Consider the following 27,890-nt stretch of genomic DNA (forward strand, 5'->3'; position numbering starts at 1 on the left):
GGGCCACAACAAGCCTGGAAGCTATCCATATTAAATCATCTCCTATAACAGCAGATAAGACAAACATATGAGATTTAACCTCTTTTTCCTCTTCTGGACAGCTTGGCAGAAAATCAGATTGGTGACAAAGGTGCCAAAGCTCTTGCCAGATCCTTGATGGTCAACCGAAGCCTGCTGGCACTTGAGTAAGTACTCCGTAAGAGAACTGCCCTGTTCAAAATGTCTTTGCTATGAATGGTCTCCATGCCCTGTGGCATCAACTACTGGCCTTACGGTAGAATTAAGGACATTTAGTTCATTTCATTTGCCCACTTAGGAGCCCCCGGTGGTGCAATAGGTTAAACCCTTGTGCCAGCAGGACTGAAGACCAACAGGTCACAGGTTCGAATCCAGGGAGAGCACAGATGAGCTCCCTCTGTCAGCTCCAGCTCTCCATGCGAGGACATGAGAGAAGCCTCCCCCCAAGGATGGAAAAACATCAAAATATCCGGGTGTCCCCTGGGCAACTTCCTTGCAGACGGCCAATTCTCTCACACCAGAAGCAACTTGCAGTTTCTCAAGTCACTCCTGACACGAAGAAAAAAATGCCGCCTTAAATGACTGCAGAGAGGAGATTGCATGCAGGGAGCAGTCTCTGCATCCATGAGTTATATACATTTCTGAAATCTTCAGTAGCTCAATGGAAGAATAACTGCTTTGCACATGCTAGTTTCGATGCCTGTCATCTTCAGATAAGATAGTTATTGCTCATATATCCCATATAGACAGTACAGGGAGGAACGGAAGAGAACTAACTGCAGAGATGGGAGGCAGAAGGGGATCCCATTGCAAATCCAGACTGATAAGGAGTTAGCAAGGAATCATTTCGCAAACATAAAGGATTTCAAGGATGCAAAGCCAGATCCTTAGCACCAAAGGAGCTTGCTGATATTTTCTGAACCATTACCATCATTTTTTGAGAATGTATGCAGATGATTTAGTACTCATCTCATTCTCTCTCGGTTGGGTTTTAAAAATCTTTTGAAGGCTTTCAGTACCTCCTGCCAAGAGGAATAAAAGGTAAAAGTTTCCCCCTGACATTAAGTCCAGTTGTGTCTGACTCTGGGGGGTGGTGCTCATCTCCATTTCTAAGCTGAAGAGCTGTCATTGTCCATAGACACCTCCAATGTCATATGGCCAACATGACTGCATCCAGTGCCATTACCATCCTGCCAAGGCGGTACCTATTGATCTACTCACATTTGCATGTTTTGAATGGCTAGGTTGGCAGAAGCTGGGCCTAACAGCAGGAGCCTGCCCCACTCCCCAGATTCGAACTACCAACTTTTCAGTCAGAAAGTTCAGCAGCTCAGTGGTTTAATCCGCTGCTCGCCAAGAGGAATATCTGTCAATAAATTACTCCAAGGCCAAGGTTGTGGTTTTTGGTATTATTAATAATAATAGACTTTATTTATATTCCTCTTTCTCTCCCCAAAGGAACTCAGAGAGGATTACAGTATACACACATATATAGTCAAACATTCAGTGCCTTTTATACAATGAACATCAACATATAATACACAAACAAAGGCAAATGTTTCCCTTTACATCTCTGGCAACTGGAGGCAATGCTCAACTCTGACCATGAGGAGGTGCTCTCATTCCATTTTCCATGCTGAGGAACCTGTTGTCTGTAGACTCTCCTGGCATGGCTGCTTCTGGGTGTCTTCTGCCTTCCTCCCGAGCCGGTACCTATTGATCTGCCCACATTACATATTTTCAAACTACTAGGTTGGTAGGAGCTAGAGCTAACAGCGGGAGCTCATCTGATCCACAGCTTCGAACTGCCAACCTTCTGGTGAGCAGTTTTTCTGCAGCTAGTGATTTCACCTGCTGTGCTACCACAGCCACAGGTAGGCACTGCCACAGGTATAAATGGATTTTAGACCAACATGTCATAGCACAAATCCACCTATTCAAATATTTGGGAATTGTTTTACTGAATCTCTCTCCTGGAAATGGCACAGGGAGGTCATGATTCTAAAAGCCAAGAAAACAAAAGGAGGTGCGATGAAATTTTACTACAATCAGGGCAGTCAACTGATTGAACTTGCTCTAAAAATGTTCAGTAGTAAAATGTTGGTGCAGATGCTTTATGGTGCTGAAACCTGGGGCTTCGTTACTCACACATGTAAAGCCTTGGAAATATTGCAGAACGAGTTTCTCCAAAGACTGTAATCTCTCTCCCAGCTGGAACTCCCATAGCATTTCTGCATATCGAATCTGGGTAGCCATCAGTCAAAGCAAAAGTAGATTGTGCCCAATTAAGGTACTTTAAACAAATTGCCACTCTACCAAACAACAATCTTCTAGCGTTGTGTTACTTGGAAATAGGTAACAATCAACTCTAGAAATCAAGCTGAGAAAATCTCCTACACAGCTATAATCTCCCCAAGTTGAATTCTACATTGGAAGTATATGAATTAGAGGCAATTAAGAGACTGGCTATTTTGGATTAATTGACGAAGGGCCCTGCACTCAATTTGGACCTCGAAATTCTCCCCATGGTTCTTCTTTTTGAAAACTGGATATTTTAGAGCCAGATATCCAACCATTCTTGAGATGAGGTGCCAAGGAACTGGAGAAGGACAAACATCATTCTTCTCTACGAAAAAGTAAATCCAGGAAACTGCTTACTTACTTACATACTTGGCCAATCCCTCGTTGTTTGAATATGATGGCCTTCCAAGTGTTGTGTCTTGGCGGTGGGTCCATAGGTGACTGTGGAGCCCTATTCTTGATCTGCACATTCTTCCACAGTGTAGACATTGTTTTCCAGATAGAAGTCGGTAATGGTCAGGGTTGGCTTGACACACTCCCTTACTCTTGGCATGCCCTCCATTCGTGCCTCTTCCTATTCCACAGAACGACTGGTCACAGCTGACCTCCAGTTAGAGCGCTCAAGGACCAAGGCTTCCCTGTTCTCATTGTCAATGCCACAGTTTTTAAGGGTAGCCTTGAGCCCAAGGTTAGCCTTTCACCCTCCATTCATGGCTCTTTGAATTCCACAGCACTACTGGTCACAGCTGACCTCCAGTTATAGTGCTCAAGGGCCAAGGCTTCCCAGTTCTCACTGTTGATGCCACAGTTTTTAAGGTTAGCCTTGAGCCCATCTTTAAATCTCTTTTTCTGTCCACCAACATTCCATTTTCCATTCTTAAGTTGAGAATATAGCAACTGCTTTGGGAAACTGTTATCTTTGGACATCCGGAAAATGTGGCCAGTCCAATGGAGTTGATGGCAGAGGAGCATCGCTTATTATTATTATATTATTATTATAACTTTATTTGTACCCCACTAGCATCTCCCGTAGGACTCGATGCGGCTTACACAGACCAAGGCCTCAAAACACAATACAACAATACAATACCTGAAGCAAATTAAAAACAGTTAAGCAAAATAAACAACAGCAATAACAATACATCGAGACGTCAAGACACTATAAAACTGGGCGAGGCCAGGGTAGTGGGTACAAGATTAAAAATGCTGATGTGGCAGGAGGTATGTAGGATTATAAGTAAGTGCAGTGTGCGGTGTGCAGTGATCTCAGTTACTAAAGTGCTTCTAGGACTTGGTATTGGGGTTCCTAATCTGAAAAGGCACATCGGAACAGCCAGGTCTTCGAGTTCTTTCTGAAGACTGCCAGCGAAGGGGCCTGTCTAAGCTCTTTTGGGAGGGCGTTCCAGAGACGGGGGGCCACCACAGAAAAGGCCCTGTCTCAAGTCCCCACCAAGCGCGCTTGCGACGCAGGCGGGATCACGAGCAGGGCCTCTCCAGATGACCGGAGTGAACGTGTGGTAGTTGATGTCATCCAAAAAGCCCTGGAGCTGGGAGGCGACCACCCACTCCAGCACCTTACCCAAAAAGGGAGATTGGAGATTGGCCTGTAATTGTTAATCACCGTGGAGTCAAGGGAAGCCTTTTTGAGGAGTGGACGAACCACAGCCTGCTTCAGATTAGATGGAAAAATCCCTTGCTCCAACGATGCGTTAATGGTCAACGCAAACCAATCAACCAACCTCTCCTTGGCAGATTTAATAAGCCAAGAAGGGCAAGGGTCTAGGGTCGAGGTGGTCGCCCTCACAGCCCCAAGGACCTCTTCCACGGTCTCAGGAAGAACAAGCCTAAAAGAATCCCACAAGATTGGACAAGCAGATACCTCCGTCACCTCTTCTGGCACTGTGATGAAATTGGAGTCGAGCTCAAGGCGTATCTGAGCAACTTTGCCTGCAAAATGGTGTGCGAAATCGCAACACCGAGCTGCTGGGTCGTCAGGGGCCTCCTTCACCACAGGTGGCTAAAGGAGTTCCCCGGCAACCCGAAACAGCTCCGATGATCTATTTGCTGCAGACGCTATGCGGGCGGTCGTGAAAGATTCCCTGGCCACCCGTATAGCTTTAGCCCGTGCTTGATCAGACACGTCCCGAGATCTCCTCCACTTACGCTCTAGCCCCCTTCTCGTATGCTTCATCACGGCCAGCTCCCCAGTGAACCAGGGAGACGGCCTGTCACGACGCAACGAGATGGGGCATTCGGGAGCGATCGTATCTATTGCCCTGGACATCTCCCTGTTGTAGAGATCCACCAAGGCGTCAATAGAGTCGCCAGGCTCCAAGGCAGGAATAACCCCAAGGTTCCTCAGGAATCCATCCGGATCCATCAGTCTCCTAGGGCAGACCATTTTAATCTGTCCTCCACCCCTGCGAAGGTTAAGGGACGCAGAGAGTCTAAAACTGATCAGATAGTGACACCGGAAGGATGTTTTGTTCTTCCACTCTGATCATTCCGCTGTCCGCCACAAAAACTAGGTCGAGTGTATGTCCAGCCTCTCTGCGTCCCTTAACCTTCGCAGGGGTGGAGGACAGATTAAAATGGTCTGCCCTAGGAGACTGATGGATCCGGATGGATTCCTGAGGAACCTTGGGGTTATTCCTGCCTTGGAGCCTGGCGACTCTATTGACGCCTTGGTGGATCTCTACAACAGGGAGATGTCCAGGGCAATAGATACGATCGCTCCCGAATGCCCCATCTCGTTGCGTCGTGACAGGCCATCTCCCTGGTTCACTGGGGAGCTGGCCGTGATGAAGCATACGAGAAGGGGGCTAGAGCGTAAGTCCAGATATAATTTGTGACAGTCCTATGGTCGTCATGGCGGCCATAAAGTCCTGAGCTGCGCCGGACAAGGAGGTCTCAGCATGGATGTTAAAATCTCCCAGCGCTGGGAAGTCAGGGCCGAATTGGAGACTACCTCTGCTAGCTCAGACAGAGAAACTGCTGGGTCGCGGGGTGAGCGGTACACCAGCAGAAACCCCACACAGTCACGGTTCCCCACCTTCAGGTGGACACACTCAAACCCAGGTGACTGCGGAACAGTGCATCTGACCACGGCGATGGATTGCCGAAAGACTACTGCAACCCCTCCTCCCCGCCCCCCTTGTCTGGCCTGCTGATGCACTCCGAAACCTGGTGGACACAACTGAGTGAGATTTACTCCCCCCAGCTCATCCAACCAGGTCTCAGTAATGCACGCCAGATCCGCCCTCTCATCCAGGATCAAGTCCTGAATGGCAGTGGTCTTACCATTGACGGATCTAGCATTAATCAGCAGGACCTTGAGACCGGGGGGACTACCATGGAGCCTACCACTTCCTACCTTCTCCAGGGTCGCAAGAACTCTGTTGCGCTTCTCCCTGGGGTGTTGGTGACCCGCAAATCTCCTCCCCCACACGACCTGAATGGCGCCCCCCTCCTCCGGACCCCCCTCCCCCTCTACATGGTTGGGATCTATGGCTAGTCAGCTCTCAGAAGAAGTAAGGCTGGAGTATAATCTCCCTTGGGTGTCAGGTAGGGATGCTTCCCATGTTAAGGTGGACAGAGAATCAGCGAGGGAACTGAGTGGGCTGAACAGGGGAAGTGTTCTTGGGCGGGAGAGTGTGGCTGATTGTGTGGCGACAACTGGGGCAGGTGGGGTCTCAAATTGGTACAAACCTGGAGGGGAGGCCCTAACCGGGGAGCTATCTGTGGATTTCTCACGGGGACCTGGTGGAACAAGGCGGGAAGGTACCCCTGTGTCAAAGAGGGGGCGTATATGAGGGTCCACAACTACCCTTCTGATGGTAATGCCCCATTTCTTTAGGCAGGATCGCATTGCCATTAGCTCGCCAAGCCATAAGTTGTCTTCTGGTGTGATTAGAAGATGAGTGGAGCGGTCAGGTGACTGGTAGTCCCTCCGCAGCCATATTATGGCTTCCAGTCTTATTTCCCGTGGTCTTTTTCCTAGGATTCGGGCCAAAGAGTCACAAACCGCCCTCCTAGAGGTCCATCTGCCTCTGTTTACCATTAGGTCAGCAATGTCTACCGCAAAATTGTCTGTTAGGAGATGTTGGTCCTGAGCAAAGACAGCGGTTGGCTGAGCAATAAGGTTTGATGTTATATTGTTATTCGTCCTCTGGGAGTCCATCACAGTCCGCTGCCACTCCAAGATGTTCTCATTCCTATGTATACCTGGCAACCCTCCCCTTCCCTCAGTCATCTCGTCATTCATTCCTCCTTCCACCCCAGGATCCAAGGTGCCTTTCTCTCCATTTGGGCACAATCGCTTCAATGGTGGTGGTCTTTGCTTCTTTCAGCACGCTGACATTTGTCCGCTTGTCTTCCCAAGAGATTGCAGGATTTTTCAGAAGCAACACTGATGGAATCATTCCAGACGTTGAGTGTGACATCTGTAGATGGTACACGTTTCACAGGCATATAGCAGGGTTGGGAGGACAAGTACCTTGGTATTCCTACAAGGTGGAATACCAAGGTATGTCCCGATCCTCAAACACTCTCTGCTTTATTCAGAAAAATGCTGCACTCGCAGACCTAAGGCAGTGTTGTATTTCAGTGTAAATGTTGACTTTTCTGGAGAAGTGGCTGCCAAGGTAGCGGAAATGGTCAACATTTTCTAATGTTACACCATTAAGCTGTATTTCTGGCATTGTAGAGGGATTGGCTGATGCCTGCTGGAAGAGCACTTTGGTTTTCTCAATTTCAATGAGAGCCAAGCTTGTTGTATGCTTCTGCAATGGTGTTTAGAATGGCTTGTAGGTCTTCTTCTGAATATGCACAGACTACATTATCATCGGCATATTGGAGTTCTATCACAGATGTTGCTGTGACTTTGATTTTGGCTTTCAGTCTGCTGAGGTTAAATAGCTTGCCATCTGTCTGGTAGATGATTTCTACTCCAGAGGGAAGCTTCCCATCAACAAGATGAAGTATCATAGTGATGAAGATTTAACCTCTACTTCATTAGTGGAAACAAAAGGACAAAGAAACCCTTCAAAGTGCCCTTACCTTCCCATTTGAAAAAAAAGAAACATATTCAGGTTGAGCATCCCTTATCTGAAATACTTGGCACCAGAAGGGTTTGGGATTTTTTCTGTATTTTGAAGTACCTGCATGTATAGAATGAGATATCTTGGAAATCGGACCCAAATCTAAATACAAAATGCACCCATGTTTCATACGTACCTTATACTCTGAAGGTAATTCTATTCAATATTCTTTTAGAAAATGGTATTCATGTCCTTTTAGAGATCATAACCTTTCGGAGAAGAGTCAAAAGCCCATTTCACTAGCATCTTCTCAAGTGGTATACAACCAAATGTAATTATGCAAGGCAATTGGTTTCAGTTGTTAGACTAAACAACCTGTTGTCTCTGTTAGGAACAGAGAATATGCCAGTACATAAAAATAGCAGTTCTTCAGAAGTGTTTTTCAGTGCCTAAAAATACATCCCATAAACAACTTGTTTTATATTATGCACTCAAGAGACAAAATAGACTTTGGGGAAAAAATAACATATTTGGTTTACTCATGACCTTCAGGTGTTCAGCATACACAGGTACACAGCTTATCAGTCCAGTTACAGATATGTTTGAGATAGTCTCTGTGCCATTTGGTCAGAACATCTCTCTTATAATCAACAGCAGGGAAGTGTTTGCAAGTCTGCGATTTGAGCAGTCTCAAAGTCTAAAAGAACTGTGCTTGTCTCAGAGCGGATCATGTGGTCTGCAGCCCCTCCCACAATTTCTCAGGAAAAAACATAGAGCAAGGAAAGAAAAGCTGCATACGAGAACATACATACAATAAGTAAGCCATAGGATTATAAACAAGTTACGAGAGGGGGCTTGAAGAAGGTTGTAATTTCCACCATATTATTCATACTTTTGTGCACAAAATAGTGTTTATACACACCGAAACACCCAATATCTTAGCCACTCAAGTGGACAATTTTGGAGAATTTCAGTTTTAAGGATTTTCGAATAAAGGATGTAACATTTATGGGAACCCAATAACTGGAATGAATGTGGACGTTCAAATATTCCTGAACCGCAGCTCCCAATATTCCTCACCATTTGCAATACTGGATGAGGCTGCTGGGAGTTGTAGTTCAGCAATATCCTGGAGTGCTGGGTGGTCCTCGCCTCTCTTTTCTGTCAATCCACAAAGAGCACGGCCACAATATTGTACTTTTTCAATGGGGAGCCTTTTTGGCTTTGTACCTTGCAGACAGCTTTGTGGGTTTCTCTCCATCTTGGCTTACTTTTTAATGAAGTCAATCAGCTAAATGCGAAAAAAAATGAATAGATGTTATTAATCTTTCTTTAGAATCCGTGTGCGATGTGTTAGCAGGTCTCGTTCCTAAGGAAACAGATGAAAGTTTTGCAAGAAACTCTCCTTTCCTTGGGTTTTTGAGGTGAACAAGAGTGCCTTTCAGGCAGCTTGTTTGTGATACAAAAGCACACCATTGGGAGCGAGTAGTTAGTGAAAATTGAGTTGTTTGCTTCTGGGCTTTAATGGGTTTGATCTTCCTTTTTGGAAATAAAAGGAAGAAAAGGCAGACCTGCAAGTTACAGGAATTATACCAATCACAAAACTATTCTTTGGCGGGCCAGACGCAGAATCCATTCCAACAAAATTGTAGGTCTCTTCCCCATTCCCATCTGTCTGGTCAATCAGATGTTTATCGTTTACATGTTCTTGCAGAACAATAGTGAAACAGGTTTGATTATTCCACTGCAGGAAAGTGGCCTTATATGCAACCATCACCCATTTATGCTGACTCTAATTTATGTTTTATCTAAACATCGGTCCATTTTGTCTCTATACCTTAGTGCAATATGTGAATATATTTTTTTCAGGAATTGGTTATTATTAGCACTGGCTAAGACAAACATTTCATTCCGCAGCAACAAATGGGAAGTTGTCTGCTGTGGTTGTTTCACTTCCTATGGGCCATATTATGGACAATAAGGGCCTTATGGGAGAATAATAATAATAATAATAATAATAATAATAATAATAATAATAATGAGGAGGAAGAGGGTCATATCCTCAGCTGTTGCAAGAAAATTGCACAGATGGACTACAAACAAAGACACAACTCTGTGGCCCAGATGATTCACTGGAACTTATGTCACAAGTACCAGCTGCCAGCAGTAAAGAATTAGTGGGATCATAAACCCGCAAAGGTCATGGAAAATGAACATGCAAAAAATACTGTGGGACTTTCGAATCCAGACTGACAAAGTTTTGGAACACAATACACCAGACATCACGATTGTGGAAAAGAAAAAAGTCTGGATTATTGATGTCGCCATACCAGGTGACAGCCGCATTGAGGAAAAACAACAGGAAAAACTCAGCCGCTATCAAGACCTCAAATCAAACTGCAAAGGGTCTGGCATAAACCAGTACAGGTGGTCCCAGTGGTCATTGGCGCACTGGATGCTGTGCCAAAAGATCTCAGCCGGCATTTGGAAACAATAAACATTGACAAAATCACGATGTGTCAACTGCAAAAGGCCACCTTACTTGGATCTGGACGCATCATTCGAAAATATATCACACTGCCCTAGACGCTTGGGAAGTGTTCGATTTGTGATCTGGTGATACAAAATCCAGCATATGTATCTCATTTGCTGTGACATAATATGTTTTTGTGTCAGTATAATAATAATAATAATAATAATAATAATAATAATAATAATTGAACCCTCCCTGCCCACATGGAAAATGGATTAAGACCAATCATTATATATTTACTTCATTTGTATACTGCTTTTCTCACCCCAGGGGGGACTCAAAGCGGTTTCCAACATATTCACAGCAAAATTTATTGCCTCACAAACATATCAAAACCTATGTATTGTCGAAGGCTTTCATGGCCGGAATCACTGGGTTGTTGTAGGTTTTTTCGGGCTATATAGCCATGTTCTAGAGGCATTCTCTCCTGACGTTTCGCCGGCATCTATGGCAAGCATCCTCAGAGGTAGTGAGGTATCAAAACCTAACTTAAAAGAACAATAACATATAACTATCAATTAAATCATAAAACATAACAACATTTAGACATTAAAACATGGAGTTTAAAACATATTAATATAAACATTTAAATCACATAATCCAAAAATCATAGTCCAAGGGCATTCCAAATATCAATTGCATATAATCCCTGTTCGTTCCTTGCATTGCTTACTGCTCAAATGCTTGGCCCCACAGCCATGTTTTTGCTTTTTTTCTGAAGGCCAAGAGGGAGGACACTGATCTAATTTTGTTGTGGAGGGAGTTCTATAGCTGAGGGGCCACCACTGAGAAGGCCCTGTCTCTCATCCCCACCACAGTCACTATCTCCACGCTCATAGAAATCCATGATCCCTATATCTAAGAAATGAGCGCCGATGCAGTCTATCCAATGCAATTTTCTGAATGGGCATCTGAAAGAGCCCAAAGAACAGGCCTAAAACCCAAGAGACCAAGGATTTTCTTTGTTGGGCTGTTTTGAGAGGCTGCACACGAGCTAGGACAGGCTGAGCGGTTTGCTTTTGCCTAGATTTACAGGGAAACACACCAGATTTCCCCCTCTTCCTATCTCCTTTTGCTGAATTAATCTGAGTGCAAAATACATATATTTTGATCTTAAGGCTTTACTGCATTCTAAGTATATAGCACTATTGGAGGATTAATTGGGACTGTCCCTGGAATGTTGGGCAAATGGAGGCTATGTGATGCTGTCTCTGTGTGTCTGGTTAACCATGCCCTTTTCCCTTCCTTCCTTTCTGTATATCCAGCCTTCGGAGTAACTCCATAGGACCCAAAGGAGCCAAGGCAATCGCTGATGCACTGAAAATCAACCAGTGTTTGCTTTCCTTAAAGTAAGTGAGCCTTGATTTCCTTAGATCTAACTGTGATTGTTTTTTCCTGTAGAAGAGAGAACCATGTAATCAAATCAGTGGAATTTGCAGCACTGTTGACTTGCAGGACTTCTACAGCTTTTGTAGGCTTACTCTAGTTTTGACAATCAAACATTGAGCCTTGAATCTTTAATCTGAGATTGGCAATTTTGTTCAGTTCTCCAGACGTTGATAAACTGCACCTTCGATCATCCAGTCGTGAGGAATGGAGAGGAGAAGCAGGAGGAATAAAATATAATAGATGAAAAAGTCAGCTCAGGCTCGACATAGCATTGTCCATGTCATGCTATGGGTGTTTATTGTTATTATTATAATAATAATTATATTTATTTATACCCCACTTTCTCTCTTCTGCAGGAGACTCGAAGAGGGTTGACGTAAAAGCATTAATATACAATTTAAAATATACAAAAATGCAAATGTTAAAATAGAATTAAACACAAGCAGCATTGAAAATAATTCCCAGTTAAAATCCATCAAAAGTCTTGGTCATACTGGCTGGGGATGATGGGAACTGTAATGCAACACGTCTGGAAAAGTGTTCGATTCAGGAAGGGCGATTTAGCATAATGTGGAAATTGGGTCATTCTGCACTGCTGAAGGTGAGAAGTGAATATGGAGATGAATGCAAATTTGGCACAGCTCTCAGCAGAGGTAATATCCGATTCACTTCACAGCAATCTATCACAGGGTTGGGAAAAACTTTGAAGTGATTTTTCTACTTCTTTTCTTTCTCTAGTCTTTCTTCTTCTTCTTCTTGCAGCCTCCAGAACAACACAATGAAGGAGGACGGGACCAAATGTCTGGCGGAGGCACTGGTCAGCAACCATACGCTGATGACGCTGCAGTACGTGTCTTCTCTACTCCATCAGTTTCCTATCCCCCCTTATGATTTTGGATTCAACCCCTTATATGTCTTTCTAAATTGGTTTCCTACCCTTGATCTGCAGAATTAGTTTGCTAAAGTTGATACAGAGCAGGCATGGGCCAACTTCGGCCCACCCTCCAGGTGTTTTGGACTCCAACTCCCACAATTCTTAACAGCCTACCGGCCCATACCTAATATAGAGACCGATACAGGTCTCCTTCTCCTCCTCCATGCCTATTCATGATCTCCTTCTTTCCTTTTCAGACTTCAGAAGAACTCAATTGGACCCCAAGGCTCTAAGAAAATAGCAGAAGCCCTCAAGAAAAACTGGACTCTAAAAGAACTAATGTAAGTGCTGAGTGGGACTCAATAGAACCATGGGTCCAAACAAAAGGGAGGAGAGGAGGAGGTAACACATGGCACACATAACACACGGAAGGAAGGAAGGAAGGAAGGAAGGAAGGAGGGAGGGAGGGAGGGAGGGAGGGGAGGGGAGAGGAGGGAGGGAGGGAGGGAGGAGGTGGAGAAGGTAACACATAGCACACACAATACACTTAAGGAAGGAAGGAAGGAGAGGAGGAGGTAACACATGGCAGACACAACACATGAAGTCGATATGGACTTTAGGAGGGTCTCCCCAGTAAGAGAAAGACCTAGGACCGCACCAAAGAGGGCCCATGACCTTGGCGAGCCGTCAGAGAAGCCTGATTCCAGCAATTTTATTGATATTAATAATTGAAATGAGACCCTTGCCAAGGCGAAGAAGTGGCACCGATGTTTATTGTGCGATTCAGCTGAAGCGGATGCATTTGCAGTGATCATTCACATGCATGCATAAAGAAATACATTTGATACAGCCATTTATATAGAGTTTTCAAAGTTGCAGAGTTCAAACTTCCTGCCCCAGCCTCCCTGCCGCCCTCCACTGCGATTGGACAATGGGCAAACAGCTGGGAGGTGGCCCTCCTGCCCCCGGTGCCTCCGGACCAATCAGGAAGCTCCAGCGGTCCGCAGGGTCCAATGGGGAGGCTTCTGCCATCTAGCGGCAATAGCAAATTAGAAAAGAGGGAGGCGGGATGAAAGGACACAAAGGAATCTATGAATGAATGTGAAAAAAATAATGCCATGTGGCCGGTGAGACAAAGGGGAAATCTCAAGCCAGCCTGATCTAGTGTGCTTTGAGTGGAATGGATCAACATGTGTAGACTGGGGTGAATGTTTCTTGGTGGAGATAGCTGAGTTAATCAGAGCGAAGGCAAAAGGTTTTTCGAAGACCTTTTGTCCTTCAGGAGGAAATATGATTAAGATTTTTGCCAAAGGGGCAATTCCTCCGAGGGCATGCAAAAGGAAGTTGTGGATAAAAAATTCCTGGAATGTTTGGGGCTTTGTAGTCCCTTTGGTGGAGTTTCTTCATGTATATAGGGGAAACAAAGGTCAGAAGAAAAGGGGAAAGGCTTCTGCCACACACAAACACTTTTCATACATCTAAAGTTCATAAAAGGCAAGATTTCATAAGGTTTGTCCATGTGGGGGGAGTGTCCATAGGGGATGGCTAAAACACAAGGGTGTTGTACAAAGGTCCTGGCAGGAGTTCTTGAGTGGCCCAAATGGACCTGGTGTCTCTGGAAACAAGCTTTGCTCCCCGTCCTTGGAGAACTACAGCTCCCGAGAGAGGCAGAGACCCCAAGGTCTAGCTATTCCCGAAGTTTCATGGGGTCCTCATTGTTGTTAAGGCCTTGGCAATTTGACCAAGACTTAACCCCTATTGTGCAGTCTGGTACCTTTGTCCTTTGCAGAACTATAAGTCACCATCCCTTGTTAGGGGGGGGCATGCTCGACGTCACACATGGGAGGGAGGGAGGGAGGGAGGGAGGGAGGGAGGAAGGAAGGAAGGAAGGAAGGGGCAGAGGAGGAGGAGGTGGAGAAGGTAACACATGGCACATGCAACACATGGAAGGAAGGGAGGGAGGGGTGGAGGAGGAGGAGGAGGTAGAGAAGGTAACACATAGCACACACAATACACTTAAGGAAGGAAGGAAGGAAGGAAGGAAGGAAGGAAGGAAGGAAGGAGAGGAGGAGGTAACACATGGCAGACATAACACATGGATGGAAGGAAGGGAGGGAGGGAGGAGTAGAGGAGAGGGGTGGTGGTGGTGGTGGTGGTGGTGGTGGTGGTAACACATGGTATATGCAACACAGAGAAGGAAGGAAAGATGGAAGTCTCCAGAAAGTGCATGAGACAGAAAGGGAACACAACATAGTGCCAATATTCCCTCTTCTGTGAGCAAAAAGGTGTAATGGTAGAGCTTTTTCTCAAAGGGGCATTTTGGCTCCTCCCACAAATTGCGTAATTGTATCATTTTAAAGCGGAGAATGACAAATACCACCACATGACAGAATTGGCCATTTTGCCCATCTCTAGCCAGATAATTTGCAAAAAAAGTCACTTGTCAAACAGCTTAGAAGGCGTCTGAACAGATAACCCTTTGTGACACTTTTTGAATACCAAGATATCTCTACACTACGCTTGAAGCCTATGTCATAGGATGAACACAGCAGATGGTTGTCTCTTACGTGAGTGGTTCAGTAGTATTTAATGAATGTGATGATGATGATTATGATGATAATATACTTTGTCAACCTAGCAGTTCGAAAACATGCAAATGCGAGTAGATCAATAGGTACCGCTCCGGCAGGAAGGTAACGGCGCTCCATGCAGTCATGCCGGCCACATGACCTTGGAAGTGTCTATGGACAACACCGGCTCTTCGGCTTAGAAATGGAGATGAGCACCAATCCCCAGAGTCAGACATGACTGGACTTAATGTCAGGGGACAACCTTTACCTTTATACAGTACTTTGCAGCTAATATGTCCAAAAACAGAAGCTTGCCAAAACTCGACACATTTAATATAAGTAGCAGTAGAAGGGATTTGTATGTATTCTACAATTTCCATCATCATGCAATGGAAACAAGTGTGATGCAGTAGAAATAATTTTAGCAGCAAAAGAAGCATTGCTGGTGTGCATTGAGTTGCTCTTTGTTGCTATTATCTTAGATTGTCCAGTAACTGCGTTGGAGACGTCGGTGCCATGGCCCTGGGAGAAGGGCTGAAGGTCAACTGCAGCCTTTTAACCCTGGAGTAAGCCACACTTTTGTTTCTCTCCATTTTATTGCTCCCTTCAATACGTCATCCCCCCCCCCCCAAAAAAAAAAAAAAGCTTTTGGAGAGATCCATAGCGCCAAGGCATTCTGGCAGAACAGCTTCTGCTCTGCTTCTATCATCCCAACTGTTTTCACATTGTCCCAGTTTCTTTCTCCTCCTCCCAGCTTATCTCAGTTGCTACAAACAAAGGTTCAAAGTAGTTTACTCTCATTTTACTCAGCCAAGCAGGGAAGAAAGGGTTGGCTGTGTTGAACCTTACCCTTCTCAGTAGGTGTAGGCAAAAGCACATTTCAGCTTGTGTGCGCTTCCTCATTATCATGTCATCTCGATAAATCTGGATGCTGCTGTTGTTTATGGGTGAAATATCAAGAGAGGATGGAACACAGTGTCCATTTGTTAGGACTGAGTGGCTGCTGCCTTGCATCAAGCCAGTCCCTAGTGGGCTATTTAGCTCAATTCTCTCTTCAGAGGGTGCTTTCAGTAAGAACCAATCATCTCTTTGTTTTGTTCCGACTGTCAAAGGATACTGACAGTTCCCAACCATTGTTTGTTGTTCAGAACATCCTTCAAGAAAATCAACTTCTTTCCTGAAGGTATTTGTGGGCGTAGGAAAGGATATTTTGGCACAGGAAGCAGCACATTTTCTACAAAAATACTCATGTTTTCACTTTAAAGAAATCCTTAGCTGGATTGCTACCCAGGCAACTTGCGAAAGAAGTCTTCTCTCAAGGAGGCTCTCAACTTGATTGCTTCTCCTCCATGTTGGGATGCCTTTTCTTTGTTAGAAGAGCAAAGCCGACAAAGCCCGGGGAGCCATGGACAACTGTAGCAGCCTTTGGGCAAACTGCATTTCCCCATTGGTTTTGCAAAGCAGCTTCGAAGACTGTTTTCAGGCCCGACCTCCGTGATCTTTGCCAACATTCCTGCTTTTCAGAGGTTTATTTATTTACGACATTTATATGCCGCCCTTCTCACCCCAAAGGGGACTCAGAGTGGCTTATAAGATATATATATACATACAATATATTATATTATTAGCATAGAACAGTATCAGTATCATATATTACTATATTGTACTATACCATTATATTGTAATATTATTAGTAATATTACATGTAATATAAATATATAATTATAATATCATATTATTAGTATTAGTATTATTCCCTCCCAGTTTTGCAGTTTTGTTGTCACCATCCTGAGGATGAAGTGGTTTGGCTTGATAGAAGCCAAGTTTGGAAGGTGTAGGGGAAGGACACCCAATTTGCTACTCATGCATTCCTTGCTCCATTGCATACCTTCTGGTTGTCCCAATTGTGTAGGGAGAGTCCCAGTTAATCCTCTGCTGTTGCCCTTTGAAACATCCCAGTTTCTTCCCCTTTTCCTCCTTTACCTTCTGCTTTTTTTCAGTTGCTGCAAACTGAGCTCAAAGTGTAAAAGTAGTCTGCACTAGTTGTGTGTTCTCCCCATTTATAACTTTTACCATCTTGAGCCCATTCCGATGAAACACGTGCCATGTAAAGTGGTGGAAATGCCATTTGTAAGAACCAGCATGGCATCTATAAGCGACCTTTTGTGGCCAAGTGATTATTTTCTAAGGGTAGAGTCTTGGCGGTGGGTCCATCCATGACATTTATATGCCGCCCTTCTTCTGGATCTATATGATCTTTCCATGGAAGAAGGCGATCCCAACAAGGGTTGGCTTGATGCACTTTCTTCGTTTTGACACATTTCTCCCTTCTGCCCTCCATTTGCACCTCTTTGAATTCCACAGCATTGTTGGTCACAGCTGACCTCCAGTTAGATGCTCGGGAGCCAGGGCTTCCCAGTTTTCTCTTGGTGTTTATTCCACACATTTAAAGGTTAGCTTCAAGCCCATCTTTCAATCTCTTTTGCTGTCCACCGACATTCCATTTTTTGTTCTTGAGCTGAGAGAACAGTAACTGCTTTGGGAGATGCTGATGGGGCCTTTGGGCAATGTGCCATTCTATCCAGAAAAGTGGATGGTGTGGGATCATGGCTTCGATGCTGGTTGTCTTTGCTTCTTCTTCCAGAATGCCAATGTTTGTTCCCGTCTTCTTCTCCAAGAGATTGCCAGGAATTTTTGAAGACAAAACTGGTGGAATTTTTCTGAAAGTCAAGAGTGATGTCTGTAGACCAGACATGGGCAAACTTTGGCCCTCCATGTGTTTTGGACTTCAACTCCCACAATTCCTTTTCCCCCTCAGCTGCTTATAGCAGAAGGTATTTGAAGGCATACAATAGAGTTGGAAGGCCAATAGCTTTATAAACAAGCAAGTAGTTTGAGTGTCAGACTATGACCTTGGAGACCAGGGTCTGAATCCCTGCTTGGCCATGGGAACCTACTGGATGATTCCAGCCTCGGATAACCCATGATAAGTTTGCCTTAGGGACACCATAAGCCAGAAATGACTCAAAGGCACCTGATGGCATGCCATTTGCCCTGTTTTTTCTCTGTCATTCCAGTCTGCAGAGCAATTCCATCAGCGACGCAGGAGCAACTGCTCTCACACGAGCCCTTTGCGCCAACCAAGGTCTCACCAGACTCAGGTAAGTTTCTGACCTTAACATTTGCTGTTTATGTTTTCTTCTTGGTTGTTTGGCAGTGATTCCTGGGGAAGGAACACTGTGGTTGCATTGCTTCTTTTCAACTTTCTAATTTTGAAACTTTCTGGACAATAGTTCCCAGTGTGACCCAACCAGGCGAGGCATTCTGGGGAATGAGGTATATAAAAAAGTAACTTTTCATCCATGAATTACCTGGCATAAAGAGTGTGTTATTTAGTGTTGCCAAAAAAGAAAAAAGAAAAGAAAGCAGAGCTTACGAAACATTCAGAGTCCTTCTTAGCATTTCCAGGTAAAGTAAACAAGAGGCTGAATTTCTCTGAAAAGGGAGTGGAACACCGCTGCTATCTGCAAGTATACAGCTTAGCAATTTTATTTTTCTTTGAACCTCACAAGGTGAATTGTAGCACACGACTGGTTGAACGCTGTGCTGAATTGTCACGGGGTTCTGCTTGTGGGTCTCTTCTCATTATTTTTGAGATAAAAATATCCCTTCTCTGATAGCAGCTCTTGGGTTTTGCAAAGATTCACCATTTCAGTGTCTTGGAGCCCCCTGTTCACTGGTATTTCTTTTCACATTTATGTATCTTTTTCAAGTCCTTTAAAATACGAATGCATATATGTGAATCCCTTACACATTGGAAGATCCAAGGGGTGGTGTTCTTTTGCTTGTTTTATCTTTGCAGCAAACCTGGGATATAGCAGAGGGTGTCTGAAGTCTTATTGACAAAGGGCAATTTAAACCAATTTAAATCTGCCTCGGATTTTGCACGTTTTGCTCTGAAGCAAAGGAAACATGGGTGCTATTTGTTCCCATTCCCTCTGTTGATGAACACAGGGAAAGATGCATAGCAACGGCATCCAGTTTGGTCCGAATGGGCCTGATCCCACCACTGCCCAGTCTGCCCCAAAGCCCCACGATACTTCCAGGTTCCCAGCAAATCCTAGAGTTTCCACCAACTTTGCTAAAAATGGGGCAAAGCCAGTTTAAATCGAAAAACACACTCATTGGAAGCCGCTGTGCATCCTGATAACAGCCATCATGAGGGTGCCCTTGTGGTACTTTTTGTTTTGGCAAGCCCTGGATAGTGAGAAGCCATGTCCAGTAAGATTTAACCCTAAATGGGAACTTCAATCTTTGTTCCAATGTGGACACTCTGAGGCCAATCTTCCCTGCTGCTCTGGTGCTGGACTATCACTCCCAGCATCCACAGTCAGTCTTGGCTGTCCTCGTCTTCCCACTTGCTCAACTCAGTTGCAAAAATAGCTGTTGGCATTATACAAAATGATTACGTCTCCTGCTACTTTCCAGTTTTCCTTCCACTTGGGCCAGCAAGGGATTTGCCACAAAATAATTCTCCTTTGTGTTTTTAGCCTGCGGGAGAACTCCATCAGCTCAGAAGGAGCCCGGGAGATTGGCATTGCCCTTCGAGCCAACCGTTGCCTGAGAAATCTGGAGTAAGTCATTTGCTCTTTGAAAGAAAAGAGGCTCTTTAACCTTTGGTGCTTTAGAGCTTCCTTTAAAAATAGTAGCATTGGATGCACCTGGCAGGTTAAATACCTGCTGTGCACCCAGATGCAGAAGCAGGTCCATTATTAGGAAACACTTCACGTATGTTTAATTGTTTATAAGCTGAAAAATTCTTCCATTGATCCCAACCCTTCTGGGATGTGCAATGATGTTTCTCCACCTTTTTTCGTTCGGTCATTTCTTGCATCCTCCTCAATGACAGGCGGACTTGCTGAATCTGTCGTCCTCCTGCAACAGATTCATTTGGGACCTAATGCCTCATTTTACCATAGGAAGGCTTTCTGGAAAGCTAAATGCTTTTCATGTGGAAAATCTGGGCATTTGCAGACTAATTATTTTGAGGCGCATTGCTTTGAAAACAAAAGAATTGAGGCTTAGAGGGAAATGACTTAAAAGCTGAATGAGATGCTTCTTCGATGAAGCCCCCAGTGCCGCAATGGGTTAAACCCTTGTGCTGGCAGGACTGCTGACAGATAGGTCAGTGGTTCGAATCCGGGGAGAGCAGGTTGAGCTCCCTCTGTCAGCTCCAGCTCCCCATGAGGGGACATGAGAGAAGCCTCCTACAAGGATGGTAAAACATCAAACATCTGGGTATCCCCTGGGTAATGTACTTGCAGATGGCCAATTCTCTCACACCAGAAGTGTCTTACAGTTTCTCAAGTCCCTCCTGACTCACACAAAAGAAGATTCTTCAATGTCTTCACACATTTTCTTATCTGTTGATTAAACAGACCTTTTGGTGGAAGAGTGGGAAGATTTGGAATTGTTTAGCTTGAGATGCACACATTGTAACATTATTTCCCTGCCTTTGGCTTTGCTTCTAGCTTGGCTGCCAACTTACTGCACGACGAAGGCATCCAAGCCATTGCTTTGGCACTGAAAGTGAACCAGATGCTTACTTCCCTCCAGTAAGTTTCAGTGGATTATATTTGCATTGTTAAAGTGTGTGTTGTTAAAGAAGGGGGGTGCGAGACCTGCACTGTGTAAGGTGACACATTCTTTTAGGGATTCCCACTCAAGAACAGGACAGTTTTGCAGTTGGCGATACTAACTTTGCTATGCAGAAACGAGAGAGCTAGAAAACTACTGGAAATTAGTCACTTACATCTACTTCGCTACCCATTTTCCTCTTTTCATGATCTAAGAACTTGGGGAAAAATAGTTTTCTGGACAATGTATTGTTGAAGGCTTTTATGGCTGGAATCAATGGGTTGTTGTAGGTTTTTCGGGCTGTATGGCCATGTTCTAGAAGCATTCTTTCCTGATGTTTCACCTGCATCTATAGCAGGCATCCTAGAACATGGCCATACACCCCAAAAAACCTACAACAACCCAGTTTTTTGGACAACTTCCAGGGTCTCCTCGCAATATCATTGTTAGGGAACACTTTGTATTACTTTTGCAAGAAACAGGAATGGTCCCACTCCTTGGGCAGGAGGAGCCTTGCCCACCCGACTCCCAACACTCATCCTATCCAGCAAGCACTGATAGCAGTCAGCTAGTTGAACCTACTCTAAAAATCTTCAGTAGTCATTGACACAGATGTTATATGGTACCAAAATGTGGGGCCTAGATAATAACACTTATAAAACCTTGGAAATATTACAGAACAAGTTCCTCTGTAAACTTTCTCTCCCAACTAGAACTCCCGCAGCATTTCTGCATGCCGAATCTATATGGTCATCAGTCAAGACAGAGTAGATTGTGCCCAATTAAGATTTTAAACTAATTGCCACCCTTATCAAGTAACCGTCTTTCAGCATTGTGTTATTTGGAAATAAGTAACCATCAACATTGGAAAATAAGTTTAAAAAATCTCCTACACAGCTACAACCTCTCCAAGTGGAAGTCTGCCTTGGACATGGATAAGAGGCAATTAAGAGACTGGCTATTTTGGACTGATTCAAGAAGGGCTTTGCAATCAGTCAGAAACACGAAATTCTCCCCATGGTCCCCCTTTGCAATTTGAACATTTTAGAGCCAGATATCTGACTAAACTGAAGCCATCCTCCTTAAGAATTGCCTTCACTGAACTGTGATTCCAAGCAATGCCCATCGCAGTGTTAGATGTGCGTTACCATCATGTGCCATTGGAAAATAGACTGCAGCTAGTGTCAGATGGAGGACATTGTGCACTACATGCTGAACTGCCCTTTTAACATTTCCCAAGAGAAAGATATTTAAAACCCTTCCTGATAAAAGACAACGGCAACTTTCTTGTAGAAATGTTTCAGTTTTTGATAAGTGGGTACAAGTCGAAGTAAGAACTTGAATGAAAGAGTAATCACAAAGTAGAGGTAGATGAAAATATGGATGCTTTTGTCAGTAGCAACCACATAAGCTTCAGGGGAACCAGCTGCCAGTGAGGAGCGGTGTTGTGTTCCACATCTGTACTGGGAGATAATGTGGTGCTCTCTCTCTTTCTCTCTCTCCTAGTTTACAATGGAACTTCATTCAGTCCAATGCAGTGAAGGCTCTGAGCCAAGCACTACAATTCAACCACAGCCTTGAAGTCTTGGAGTAAGTCCCAGTTTCTTTCCAGCATTTTTTACAAGAAATGAAAAGGAAATATCTAGCTTTGAAAACCTTTTTGTTAAATGGTTCAATCTCTGTCCCAAGCGACTTTATTACACCAGCCTGTGGTCATTTGACTTATCAGTTCATTTAAGCAAATGGAAAGATACCAAATAATTCTTTCCACACCTCGCTGCGATTGCACTCTGCCGATACTTTGGTTATGTGAATGTTCATGATTTGCCTTCTGCACAAACCCATGTTCATTCTACGCAGTGCATGGGTCTGTGCTTTTGCTATTTTGTCCCAATTATTTATTTATTTACTTTATTTGTATACCACAGTTTCTCAGCCCGTAGGTGACTCAATTATGCAGTTGCTCAATTTCAGTGCTCTTGTAAGACCTTCGTTCACTTTGCAATAATAGGATTGCAGTGGAAGGAAATGATTACATGAGAAACACTGGGGGAATAACAGAGATATGGTATTCATTGATGGGCTTTCTCCCATTAATGAAAAAAGATGGTCCACTTTATGAAGCAGACACAGTGTTGTGTAATAAGCTCCAACCAATGGTATTTTGAATCCTGCTGCAATTTTGCTTTATCCCTGGTGCTTTCTGTGCTCAGGAATAAGGGAGCATTAAAAACTCCATCTCTACCTGCCGCTCAAACTGATGTAGTTAATTCTCCTCAAATCCAAAATGCCTTCTGCTTGTGGTTACTCCTTGCTGGGTAATGGCTCTGGTTTCTGAGAAAAACAAGAGTGTCAGAAAGAGTTTAATGGTTTGTGGATTTCTTTGGGCCTTTCAAGATAAGGGACTTTTTGAGAAACAAATATGCATTTGCATTGCTCGTCTATTTTGAATTATTGTCATTTTCTTTACAATAGCCTATCCACGACAAGACGGTTCTCTGTAAAAATAATTTATTGTGCTTGGCAGAAATGCAACCTTTGCCTGCCATCCAGGTGAAATTTATTTGTCTGCTTGAGATGAAGAACAAAATGGTTTCTTTCCCCATCCCAAACTGGCTGACAGTTGAATCTTCCTCCAGCAGTGCTAATGGGACAATAAAAGTCCATACTCAGTGGGGTTCACTCCCAGGTAAAGGCAATTAGGATCACAGGCCAAATGTTGTTGTTTTATTAGAGCCACGGAGCTCATTCTCTGAGCTCGGAAGCAACATGAATGCCTTCCCTTCCCTTCCATGATGAGATTATGTGAAGAACCCTGCTGAGTGAAATCAAAGGCACTTGCGGTCAAGGAAAAAAGAGATCCTGCTGCCATTGGATTTGTGTCAGCGGAATGTCAAAGGCAAGGAAGCGCCTTCTCTCCCATTAGTGGAGCCCCTTGGGGGCATCCAGTGATGCTGAATGAATGGTGGCAGCAGGTTCGGGAGAGCCCAAGAGGAGGTTTTCCTCGTGAAACATTTCCCTTAGTTATGGAATTCAGTTCCACCACATGCTGAATTCCATAACTAAGGAAGCAGCTGAAATCCCATTAATAATTTGTTTAGTCCTTTGGATGGCTCCTTCGTTTTGTAAAGATTCTGAGGAGTCCCATTTCATTTTGCAATCTGAATCTCCAAAGCTTCGTAATGGTTTTGTTAAGATTTGTTCCATTAGTGGCAAAGGAGGAAATCTAGAACTCATTTCGCTGTCATTTTTTAAGGCCATCGGGATGGTCACAAAAGGGAATTAGGCAAGACAAAATTATCAATGGTTGATTGCTGTTTTTGTTATTGTTAACTGGACTTTGACTTGAAGGTTCATAATGATAGTTGCTTGAAAACACCAATGGGACTGCACTGGTGAAGTGGAAACCCACTGCCTGTTATAGTAGTAGTAGTAGTAGTAGTAGTAATAATAATAATAATAATAATAATAATAATAGATCACATCCTCAGCTGCTACAAGAAGATTGCGCAGACAGACTACAAGCAGAGACATAACACCATTGCTCAGATGATTCATTGGAACTTGTGCCACAAATACCATCTGCCTGTGACAAAGAACTGGTGGGATCACAAGCCTGAAAAAGTTACAAAGAATGTACACGTCAAGCTACTATGGGACTTCCAGATTCAGACAGACAGAGTTCTGAAGCATGTTAAAACAAAGTATGGATTGTCGATGTTGCAATCCCAGGTGACAGCAGGATTAAAGAGAAACAACTAGAAAAGCTGACACGATATGAGGATTTAAAGATCGAACTGCAAAGACTCTGGCACAAGCCAGTCAAGGTGGTCCCAGTGGTGATCAGCACACTGGGTGCAGTGCCTAAAGACCTTGGCCTACATTTAAACACAATTAGCGCTGACAAAATTACCATCTGCCATCTGCAGAAGGCCACCTTACTGGGATCTGCACGCATTACTCGGCAATACTTGCTTAAAATGCGAAGGAACCGCTAGACTAAGCTGGCCCACTACTATTCACTATGGATTACAGTCTACTATTTGCTATGGATTACAATCAAGCCAAAGCACTTATTAAACAACATATCACAGACACAGAGCGCCAACTAGATCTGGCCTTGGTTCCAACCTTCCTTATCAATGAAGACAGCCAATATCTTGCCTCCCCTATAGCATATTTAACAAACTTAGAGGTTCCTACTCATTGAAGGGCTTTCACCCTGGCTCGATGCCACGCTCTCCCATCACCTGTATTCAAAGGCCGCTACCAGAAGATCCCTTTCCCAGAGAGACTCTGCCCCTGTGATTCGGGTCATGTAGAAACAATAGAACATGTACTCCTTCAGTGCCCGTTCTACAGGGATATCCGTGCCAGGCTTATTTTACCTCTGATATACAAGCACCCAGGCCATTCAGGACAACTTTATACCTCCTTGCTACTTGCAGCTACAACTTACAATGTTGCAAAGTTCTGTGCAGCAGCATACAAAATCCGTCAGGGGATGACTAGTCCCAAAAGTTAACTGTGTGTCCAGGTATCTTCTTCCCTGAATCTACAATTTGGTGATGGATCTGTGCATTGTTTGTTTTTACCGTTTCCCCTTCCGCTCCCTCACCCATATTGTGCTTCAGTACTTACATTTATATTTTTAATGTACCAAACATACCAAGTTTGTATGAAAACGTGACTTCTATTTCCTGTGCTGGTCTATGACCGAAATAAATGATTTGATTTGATATTCGGCGATACATCACACAATCCTAGACACTTGGGAAGTGTCCGACATGTGATCCAATACAACAGCCGGAAGTGTGTCTGCTGTGGACTCTTCTTGTTGTGTTTCAAATAATAATAATAATAATAATAATAATAATTATTATTATTATTATTATTATTATCATCATCTATATTCTGCCCTGTCTACCCAAAGGGACCCACCCAAGGTAAAGAAGGGTGGACTTCTTCCTCTTATTCAAGGAACATGCAGTTTGCCTATGGCTCCCTTGTCCTGGACTGTGTGTTCCGGAGGAGGCAAGGGGATGGATGGCTCCTAATAGATGTTTTCTTCCAGTTTACAGGAGAATGCCATCGGGGATGAAGGAATGGTTGCCTTGGCCTCAGCTCTTCGGGTGAACTCAACACTCACTGCTCTCTAGTACGTTCCTATATTTATGAATGGGAAAGATTTCATCGGTTGTTTATGAAACTATTTATGTCTCAAGCTAAGTAAACAGCGCAAAACAATTTTAAAGAATAATCATAAAAGCAAATTAAACAACTTACCACATTAAAGCAAGGTGGTGTAAAGCTAGTTCAAGCAGTGCAAGGCAATTTAAAATGATTTGCCAACTGGGATATAATAAATTAGGACCCAAAAGGCTAAGAAACCATTCTTTTATTTGATACGAGGATGATACTTGTGTTGGTTGGTTCCAACTCTATATCCAAGGGAGAAAGAATATTTTTTATTGTATCAGAAGCCAACCAAGGGTACAGTTGTACTGGATTTAAAAAACACAAAGTTTAAAAAACTTGGTGTTATGTTAAATGTCCTTTGACCAGTAGCTGGCCACTTGGGAGAAGTGAGAATAAGGAAATTGGTTTTGAAATGCAGACACCACCATCATTTCCATGGTTTCACATCTCCGCTCGGCCCATCTGTGGGATGTATATGATGGAACTGGATGAAAGAGCAGGGCTATCTTTTAAAAAAAGTTAGATAGGAGGAAAAGACTTTGTCTCTGTCCTGTTGTTAAATGGGCAGAAAATCCCTGTAACCATAATTATGTTATAATTGTTGAAATTAATGTGGGTATCTCAAAAGGACCAACACATAGCTAGAGACATAATACTCAGGGCCAATTGAGTTTATTTGGGCATCTGAGGCAGGATTACCATTATGTGTTGACAATCACTGTGTTGGTTTGTTGTAGGTTTTTTGGGCTGTATGGCCATGTTCTAGAAGCATTCTCTCCTGACGTTTCGCCTGCAGCTATGGCAGGAACCCTCAGAGGTTGTGAGCCCAAAAAACTACAACAACCCAGTGATTCCGGCCATGAAAGCCTTCGACAATAAATCAATGTGTTGCTTAGTCACGACACCCCAGGGATGTTTAATACAGGGTTAGTCAAAATGAATAGGCCAATAAGAAAATTAATTTTAGACGAATGTATGTTTATTGTAACCAAACTACATTAACGTACATGTGTGTTGCTCAAAAAAAACTTTGATAGTTTATCTGTCGCTACGTAGCTGTGGTTTGGTTACAGTAAACATACATTCGGGTACAATTAATTTTCTTATTGGCCTATTCATTTTGACTAACCCTGTACAATGATATGAAGTATCCATGTTGGATTGAACTCTCACCTGGAACCGATGGAAAAATCTGTGTCCTGCCCTTGTCTCATGGGAGGACTGGCCCCACAGAACTACTTGGTGGCCCTTGGCGAGACAGACCAGGAATTGTCCTCAATGTGTCCTCCTTGGTTGCAGCCTTCAAGCAACACTCATTGGAGAGCGTGGGGCCATTGCTCTGGGAGAAGCCTTGGGTGTTAACAAGAGCCTTGCTGTGCTAGAGTAAGTATTAGACATGTGAAAAATTTTCATAAGTTTTGTAAGTCGGAAGGAAATTGGTTAAATTTGTACATCCCAAGTGATATAATAATAATACACTTTATTTATATTCTGCTTTATCTCCCCAAGGGGACTCAAAGCGGATTATGACATACACTGATAGGCAAACATTCACTGCCTTAATACAGGGGAAATAACAATGACATACAAATACACAAAACAAAGGTAAAAGCTTCCCCTTCCATCTCCAGCATCTGGAGGCAGTGCTCAACTCTGGCCAGTGGGAGGTGCTCTTGTTCCATTTCCAAGCCAAGGAGTCTGTTGTCCATAGACACCTCCTGGTTGCATTGTTGGCATGGCTGCATAGGCACCTTTATTACCTTCCCACCAAAGCGGTACCTATTGATCTACTCACATTTGCATATTTTTAAATGTTAGGTTGGCAGGAGCTAAGGCTAACAGTGGGAGCTCACCCCGACCCATGGCTTTGAACTGCTAACCCTTCGGTCAGCAGATTTTCTGCAGCAAGCGGTTTAATCCGCTGTGCTACTGCTTCCACCTATATTCCCCTTTGCACCTCTGGGTTGGGGTGGATTCTTTTCCCTATTTGAACATTGCAGGAAACAGCTTACCTCAATCCATTCTTCTTTGTTTCTCACTTCAGCTTAAGAGGAAATGCTATCGGTTTGGCTGGTGCCAAAGCCATGGCCAGTGCCCTGAAAGTCAACAGCACCCTCCGCAGACTGAAGTAAGTCAAGGAACAGAGAAATGATACCGTGTCAAAGTTGCACCAGTCTTTTGTTCTGTAAAGAGATGGACTTTCCCTTCGAGGGCCAGCGGTTGGAGAGGAAATGCATTACAAATGCATTAGAGTGTGTAGGGCTACATTTATTCAGTACTTCTTAAATTGGGGGACTGCAATTGCACATCTGGAGGGAGCATTTTCTTAA

The 27,890-nt window shown here is 43.9% G+C and overlaps 1 protein-coding gene across 1 annotated transcript in view; it reads left to right on the top strand.

Annotated features, from left to right (window-relative positions):
- The window catches only part of NLRC3 (NLR family CARD domain containing 3), a 38,443-nt gene that overhangs the window by 8,081 nt on the left and 2,472 nt on the right, over positions 1 to 27,890 (top strand). Inside the window, exons 4-15 of the mRNA XM_060786250.2 lie at positions 102 to 185; positions 11,157 to 11,240; positions 12,043 to 12,126; positions 12,412 to 12,495; positions 15,207 to 15,290; positions 17,802 to 17,885; positions 19,275 to 19,358; positions 20,256 to 20,339; positions 21,868 to 21,951; positions 25,436 to 25,519; positions 26,860 to 26,943; positions 27,605 to 27,688. Of these exons, the coding sequence (XP_060642233.2) occupies positions 102 to 185; positions 11,157 to 11,240; positions 12,043 to 12,126; positions 12,412 to 12,495; positions 15,207 to 15,290; positions 17,802 to 17,885; positions 19,275 to 19,358; positions 20,256 to 20,339; positions 21,868 to 21,951; positions 25,436 to 25,519; positions 26,860 to 26,943; positions 27,605 to 27,688 (1,008 nt within the window). The remainder of the gene's footprint in view (positions 1 to 101; positions 186 to 11,156; positions 11,241 to 12,042; positions 12,127 to 12,411; positions 12,496 to 15,206; positions 15,291 to 17,801; positions 17,886 to 19,274; positions 19,359 to 20,255; positions 20,340 to 21,867; positions 21,952 to 25,435; positions 25,520 to 26,859; positions 26,944 to 27,604; positions 27,689 to 27,890) is intronic.

The sequence above is a fragment of the Anolis sagrei genome, chromosome X (genome assembly GCF_037176765.1).
Source record: "Anolis sagrei isolate rAnoSag1 chromosome X, rAnoSag1.mat, whole genome shotgun sequence".
In the NCBI taxonomy this organism is placed as follows: Eukaryota; Metazoa; Chordata; class Lepidosauria; order Squamata; family Dactyloidae; genus Anolis; species Anolis sagrei.